We start from the raw sequence: 8334 nt of genomic DNA on the forward strand, positions 1-8334 counted from the left end.
CTGGCCAAGAGTACAGTTTAGCACATGAAAGTACTTTCTGAAAAAACAAGAGGTGCGTGAAATGCTCTTCCTTAATTAACAACATGAGAAAGTTGCTAATACACAACAGGTAACCTCCCAGCAGCACCTCAGTTGAAAATACAGACTTCTAACTCTTTTCCCCTCCGCTGAAAGTAAATAAGTTTGACATATCTAGACACTGAAATCCTGATTAGAAGAACAAATAGCATATTATGGAAGGCATCCCAGTACAGTTCTGCTTTTCAAATGAAGACTGAAGTTAGATTTAATGAGTTGAGAAAAACAGCACAGATAACACCAAAGCAGGTCCAACCTGCAGTACTTTACACTAGAGAGATCACACGAATGTGGAGTCGGCTTTCCCAAGACAATGTCTTTACATATACAAACAATTACTTTGAATACAATAACTATTCAGAGTCGAGAGACAAAGTTGCCTTTTTTAAAGTACAAATAGTATTTATTCAAGTTCAAAGGATCACATTCGATCTTGTTCTGTAAGATGTAAATGACTCCATCAGTTGGCAGAATACATTCGTATCACTCACATACTTCCTCTAGCCCAGAACCCTCAACAATCAAAGCAACTGTCTCCCAAGAAGCTCTTCCATTTTCCTTTTAAAAAACAAGAGACCGAGACTGACTTCAGCAGGTAGGAGCTTCACCATTCAACCATTACTGATGGTTGAATACAGAAAATTTCACTGGAAGAGCACTCAGCAAAGCTCAAAATGTGCTACTTCAAAATAAAATAGAACAAAAGCACATAAAAGGACAAACCATGCAAAAAAGCAACGGAAGGAAAACCATTAATTTCTGTATCACTCCAATTTTCAGCCCACAGCTGCTCCTTCCAAATGAAGGACAGCTCAATTTGTCCACAGAGACAACTCTCAAATGCACTAATGAAGATGAGCAGCTCCCGTTTGCTTCACCTAATAAAACACTCAAAGCCTGGCGTTACTTCTTCATTCTGCCTATTTTTACTACAAGACATCATTTGCAGGGTGAGATACTTCACAGTTGAGCTTAAAACACATTTTATGAGTAATTTAATAAAATGTAGTGAAGTCAGAAATTCTAATCTACTTTCATACACAGTAAAAACCAGCCATTCATAAGCACATTGTCGATAGAGGCACAAAACAAACTAATTCTGGAACCATGCAGTGACAGTTTCTCTTGGCTTCAAGAGTTTTACAGTAACAAACATTAAAACAGTCAATATGCTTGTAATTTTGTAAAGATTTCTTAGTAACAGAAAAGATGTTAGGATCAGGACACCCGTGATGGCTCTATTGCTGCTTCACAGCAAAGCAAAGGTAAACACAAACACACACTGAAACCAATGGAGAAACTCAACAGAAAAAATGCATTTTAAGAACACAGTTCCACGTCTGGTGAAGTTGATGTCTGCATTTTCTTCTCCGCAGAAGCACTCTCTCATTTTGCTCCATCTTCAGGCCTGTCTCCTCCCTCACTGCAGCACCGTTATCCCTTCAGTGATACACAAAGCTGATCCTGCCAGAAAATAACACTGCAAAAGTAGGGGCTCCATTTGAGACTAATCACCTTCAAGTTTCCTATTTATCCCCTAATTTACTACTAGTTGCCAAGACAGGGGCAAGTGAACAGAATCACAGTCCATACAGAAGTGTGCATTACCCCTCTGCATCCTTTTTCCACTTCTTATGCAGGTTGTCCTAATAAGGACTTATATGACACAGCACAGCAGTTCCAGAATCTCAGCACTGTTTCCATTTACATCTGTCTGAAGATGTGGCACCATGGCAGTACTGCAGTATGCTGGTCCACCTTCATTCTCTTCCATTACTTGCATGAGTATTCTGATCTTTAGTCATCTATATGATATAAAAAATGTGAAATCACAAATATCTGTAACACTTTCTAGCTTTAAAAGAGCGTCAACAACAACAAAATCCATTTAATGAAATTCAACTTGTCTCTATTATAAATTTTAGTAAATGAAAATAGGGAATCCTCTTTTCTTATTTGTAATTTATAACCTTAATAACACGTCCAAGCACTGAATTTTCACTGAAGGCTTGAACACAGGTTATTTAACTGGAATAAGACATAACCTGAGCAAATACTTGAACTTTTAAGTAATTCATCCTATTCGATCACCGTACCAGCCTTTATCTGTACGATGAAAGCTTCCTTCACAGCCATTACTTCGAAGTAAAGTCTGTTTCCTTTCTATGAAAAAAACAAGGTAGTTTTGAAGGACTCCTTTGTTTAACCACACTGTAATACGAAAACATCTCTAGTAATCAGCTCAGCTCCATTTGAGAGCGTATTTTCCTCCTTGTGTACAATTTCTCATTAACTACATCTTGCCTCTTGCATGAGAACTACGGGAATATTATCCTGTAAGACAAGATAGGTTTTAATCGAAATAGCTGTTGTAGGCAAGTACTACAGACATGGGTCTGGGTAAACCACAGTCTAGACCACTTGCCCCATTTTACGTAACAGGTCACAGTCCTTGGCTCTAGCAGCAGTACATACTTTGCACACATAAGCAAATACTCTGCAGCACTTCCTGAGTTGTTAACTTTACGTGCTCTCAGATGAAAGATACAGAGCAGTCCTATCGCTCCCAGAGAATTAAAGAAGAGAAGTGTTAAATGAGTTACAGTACCATTTTCACTAACGCTAAAACCAACAACACGTAGCCCCAAGAGATTGACAGACTGGTTAAAAAACCCACATACACAACCACTATGTATTTTAATGCTGTCTGATGCTATCACAGCTACATTAGCACTGCAAAACTGGAATTCTGCTTTACACTGGATAAACAAACGAGGGTGTCAGAAGTTCAGACACAGCTAGTCTCTCATTGTGAGTTCAGAACTTGCATCACGGGTTTTATTTTGAATAAATATACATCAATTAAATAAAAGCAGTTCCCAACCTGTCATTGAAACTGGAATGAGATACCAGGCAGTTTCACAGGGATCATGCACATTCCTGGACAGACAAGCAGACATGAACAAGTTATGCAGAGTTGGGATGAAGAATGGCAGATGATACCACAGGCTGAAACAAGGCAGGAAAAGACACAGAATTACAAGCAAGGAAAAAAAGACACTGCCTGATCTCACCACACAGCTGCATGAGTGGGACACCTCGGTTGTACCTTACATTGGCAGCATTAAGATTTGCACTCAAAACAGAATTAAGATCCATCGCAGCTCAAGTTGTTTCAACTTCAGCACCATCTCTTCTCACAGCTTCTGATGCTCACGGGACAAGGGAAAGCGAGCTCCATGAAACATGAAGTAACAAAGTGTCCTTCTTTTCAAAGGGAAAGAGACACAACATTTCACTGCACTACTGAAGTTCTAATTCATACAGACAACCCCCACCCAAGAAACCGAAACCCATGACAGAAATGTAGAGTTTCTAACTCCCCAGAAGAAGAAAGCAGCAATGGAAACTTCATGATCTCTCCACGTTAGCCCTAAGAAAACTCTTACACACAGTGCACAAGCAGCAAAGCTCTCTGGTTTCTGCTCATCCAATGTTTCTCACACACTGTCTCAGTTACAGTGTTAGCCAATGCCCTAGAAACATTCTCGGACAAGTATACCATGAATGATTTTAAACCTCTATCACAGAAGCTGTTTCTCCCCAATGGAAAGAGAAGTGGAGGCAGAAATAAAGTGTGTGTTTGTTTTCCCATAGCAGGTCATTCCTTGCCACTCCAGCGTGAGTGCAGACAAGCATTTAAAGAAAGACCAGTTGCAACTGTGGAATTCGTGATGTGCAATTAATTTTAGAAAATACATCACTATAGCTACCTATATATTTTATGTCAGTGATGATGAGTAGCGGAGCATGGACTATTTACTGTGCAGAAACCAAGACACAAGAAGCTCGGTATTCCTAAACCCAATCTGCACCCAACAGCACAAGATCTGAGGGTACTGAGACTCCCATCTCCTGCTCTGCTCCTCCATGGTGTTCTCTTTGTTTGTTCCACTTAGGACTACAACAAACACAAAACCCATTTAAAACGTGTCAGTTGATGAGGAAAAATTAAAACCTTTCTTTGTAAATTTCTGTCTCCACTCCAAACCGTTCTTAAATGTCTATCAGCGAACAAATCACAACACCTTACTGTACATCTCAGCATGCCAGGGACTTGAAAGAACCCCAAGGAAGCTTCAGAGAGAAGAGTAAATTCCTAGACACACACAACCCAAATCACTTTTGCCCTCACAAGTGTGAGCTTCTCTAACATCCATAGGGTTACTCAGAGAAATGAAGAGGGCAAAAATGAAAACCTAGCCTCAAGGTTGAGGATGACACAAGATCTTCTTCACATTGTACAAAAAGATATCGTTATAGTAATGGACCTACACCATATACACAGGAACACATACTACCATAACTCCTAGAAAAGCAGATGAAACAAGGATTGGTAAATTAAAACAAACAAACAAACAAACCACACACCAGATTTTCCAAGAAGCTTTGGAATATGGTATTCTCTCTTTCAGTTTATTTGTAGACAAGAATATTTCACATCTGTAACAACTTGCAGTTCTTCCCAAATACAGTCGCTGACCCAGAGACACATGGCAGAAGTCTTGCAGTACTAGCCTTCAATATTTGTATCTTCTAAATCAAAGTGGATTAATAAAATATCTTAAAACATCAAGCATGACTTCTCTATGTAAAAATATCCAAGGAATGCTGTACCATTAAAGCAGAAGGAAAAAAATGTTACTAAAATCATCTCTCCTACACTTGCTTTACCAGTGAGGGATTTTAGGTCCACAAGTACTTTATGAAAACTTTTGAACCTCCATCACAGAAAGAAGTTGAAAACAATGCCCTGAAGTATCAAACCATTTTCAGTGTTCCTGCAGAATGCATTATCTTCACTTTGACAAATTAAGGTAAGGTTTAGTAACAGCGCAAATCCAGATTCTATTGTATTGACAAACTTGGAAGATTACATCTCAGTTTTACTGACAGCAAGCCCTCATTACGTCCATATGGTTTCAGAACACACATTTTCTAAATACCTGGGAAACACAAAGGACTCTCAAGCAAAGCCATCACAAGACTTCCAAACAATTCTTTTTCCAAACCAGGCCACCAATACAGATTGTAAATACAGATACTGTAAATACAGGTAAGGCAAACTGCAGATTAAATGAGCTTGTCAGTCTCGTGTGTGGGCAATTCGGCTTCCCAGCTCAGCCATGTATACTGAGTTAGGAATTATATGGCACAAAATCCCTCTGCTTGTTTTCCGTGACTGACAAGGGTAAGCAATTACTTCATATGCTGCACTTTCTCAAAAAAGTCTTCATTTCCTTAGTTCTTGTGACAGAGCATCAGGTCTCAGGACTCAATTTCTCCTCTACCTGCAATCTACGTAGTAATGAAACAATGTTTATCTTGTACCTATAGGACAGCAAGCAGACCACTGCTACTGTCTTAACTGTGTAGTCTACTAATGACAGCAACACTCAAATTTCAGTGCCACGTATGGATACCCTTGAAGTCTTTGGAATTATTTTCTACATGTTCTCTAGCCCTGAACTAGTATACACCCGAGGCACTATTACATCGAGTAGGTTCTCAAGTTTCACTTTTTGCTTCACCTCGATTACACCGCCTCACAGACCGCTTCGCAAACAGAAATTAAGTGTTCAACACCGAGCAACTCTTTAAGTATGCTACTTCTGGAGACGGTAAAGCGAGACTTTTTTTTATTGTCTGAAGTAAAAAACAAACAAGAAAACCCAATGACTCAAAGAGGCCAGTTTATCACAGGCGTAATAAAGAACGCCGCCCTGCACACTTTACCACCTCGCTAACATTTACAAGGCATTTAAATTCCTTGGCGCTTGAAGACACGTTAAGCACGAAGCTCGCGGCGGCAGGAATTCGCTGCTGCAACAAGTGTGACGGAGCAGCGGGCAAGTGCCGCTTGTCAGCGCTGCCCCACGCCTCCATATCGCCCTCTCTAATAACCCGAGCGGACCGCTGTTAGCACTGCGCGATACGCGGCGCGGAAATAACGTCAACGCGCGCACGAAGTTTTCCCTTCCCGGGAGCCGTGCCGCTTCCCAGGAGCCGTGCCGAGGCCTAGCGGGCACGCGGGGCCTGCGGCCGCTCGCACGGCGCTGCTCGGGCCGGGATGGCGGCCCGCTCCGGCCCCGCCTCGCACCCACCTGTCCCTGGGGTCGATCCAGCTGGTCCGCTTGGCGTTGTGGTCGATGTAAAAGACTTTGCCGTCGTAATCCCTCGCCTCCTCCCAGCCGTCGGGTAAGGGGAGCTGCCCATTGCCCGCTTTCCTAGGCATGGTCGGCCGGCGGGGGCGGCTGCTCCATAGGGACGGAAAGAAAGAAGGGAAGCGGGAAAAGCCCCCACCCGAGCCGGGGGGGGTGGGGAGGACGGGGCCCGCGGCCGAGACCGGCCCGGCGCTGGGGGACACGCTGCCGGCAGCCCGGCAAACGCCGCTCGGCCGCCGCCGGCTCTCAGCTCGCCGTGCCGGGGCCGCCGCGGGCGGCAGCCCGGGTCAGGGTTCCCGGCGGAGCCCAGCTGCCGTCTGGGCGCGGGGAGCCCGGCTGAGCCCCGGGCGGCTGCGGCCGCCGCTCATTAGCATGAGATTAGCATCCATCTCATCTGCATGCACATTCCTCCCGCCACATTCCTCACGGTTAACCCTGCCGGCGCTGCCCCCGACGCCGCGCCCGCGGGACGGGGCCGAGCCCAAGGCACGAACGAATCCGACGGAGGAAACGGGGGCGGGAGGGGAAGGGCCGAGCCGGGACCTCCGGCTTCCACGGCGGCCGGCGGGGAGAGGAAGGGGAAAGCGGAGCCAGGGGTGGGCGGGCGGGCGGGCTGCCGGAGCAGCGGTGCGCCCCGCGCTGCCTTTGTCCGCGAGGCGCCGTCAGGTGGCGACAGCCCGCGGCCCTCGGGGCGCTTCCCGCTGCCCTCCTCCGTGCCGCGACTGTCAGCGCTGGTACTGTAAAAGCGCTCCTGTGAGGTCGCTCTAAACTTCGCCAAGGCTCGAGGGTCGGTAGGAAGACCTCCGTGCTCAATAGCCGGGTTTTCTCTTTCGCTTCAGTTTCGAGCTTTTTCTCTTGAATCCTGAAAGGGCTCTAAAACTTTTCGATTTTTTTTTTTTTTTAACAGAAGTGCCGGCAGTGAATGTGTACGGACTGCGTGGGTCTGCAAGGCAGCAGGACGCATTGAGAAGCCCGGTGTGAATTATGGCACAGGAGAGGAGTAGTGAGGCAGGTTGCCTTGGCTTGGCTGATAGAAGGTAACCTAATGAGCTCTATTAATTAGCAAGTGTATCTGATTCCCAGGGTCTGGCACCCGAAGTGGAGCACCGGATGGGGAATATGAGCACAGCTCTGTAGCTGGGACTACTGAGCAAGACAAGTTTTGCTCCTTGCTTTCCAGGGAGCTGTTTTTGCTCCTGTTTTCACTGGGTTGAAGTTTATGTGGGAAAGAAGATCTGGAATCCCGGACCTGTGGGTTTGTTGTCGTTGATTGTTTTCTATTTTTACCTATCCTTCTACAGCTTAGCACTCAGCTCTATGGATTACTCTCCTGATGCAGTTTGCACATACTAAGCACCAGGCTTGTCCAGTGCCCAACAGGGTTTTGGATTCCACTTCAGAGGTCACACACACAACCGTTAGGCACTGCGTTGATTTGCAGGCATCCAACTCTCATTGTTGGATCTGCTCCTAAATATAAAAAAAATAAACGGAGATCTTAATGTAGCTAATTGCTGATCAGGTAAAGACATTTGTTATCTTAGTCATTTTAATCATTTTATTCTGTAGTACTAATCTACTGTTCCACCTCTGCTTTTGGGAGGCATACAAGCTATTTACACTTACTGGCTAACCTTCAGACTCCCTTGAAGATTTTATTTTCACATCTCCTGAATTAAGGCACTGTGCAATGGAAGAACATACTTCAGTTAAGGCCCTGATGGTTAACAGTGGAGAAGTGAGGTGTACAAACCTCCACATCTCTGTAAGAGTTTAGCTACAGAAAGTAACAAGATCATTGCCTACTAAAGTGACAAACTCATTTATTTTCATTGAGAGTGTTATGTTTCAGGCAGCTGCTTGGTTTATGAAGTCCAGCCTTGTTTTTCAGCAGTGTGAAAAAGTTCTTTTACTCTAATTTTATAAACTTGCTTTTAGGTGTCATCCTACAGTGAGAAAGTATGCGTAGCAATCATGGGCAAGCATAGCTCAGATTGCTTGGCTTAATTGTATAAGACAAAATAGTTCAGAA

At 44.3% G+C, this 8334-nt stretch overlaps 1 protein-coding gene across 2 annotated transcripts in view; it reads right to left on the minus strand.

Moving 5' to 3' along the window:
• The window catches only part of WWC2 (WW and C2 domain containing 2), an 84623-nt gene extending 78186 nt beyond the window's left edge, over positions 1 to 6437 (minus strand). For both annotated transcript variants that reach the window (XM_065736535.1, XM_065736536.1), the window contains exon 1: positions 6243 to 6437. In XM_065736535.1, coding sequence (XP_065592607.1) covers positions 6243 to 6373 — 131 coding nt within the window. In that variant the 5' untranslated portion in view covers positions 6374 to 6437. The remainder of the gene's footprint in view (positions 1 to 6242) is intronic.
• Positions 6438 to 8334: the final 1897 nt, after the last annotated feature.

The sequence above is a fragment of the Cyrtonyx montezumae genome, unplaced genomic scaffold (genome assembly GCF_038088225.1).
Source record: "Cyrtonyx montezumae isolate F1298 unplaced genomic scaffold, pur_monq_1.0 scaffold_2, whole genome shotgun sequence".
In the NCBI taxonomy this organism is placed as follows: domain Eukaryota; kingdom Metazoa; phylum Chordata; class Aves; order Galliformes; family Odontophoridae; genus Cyrtonyx; species Cyrtonyx montezumae.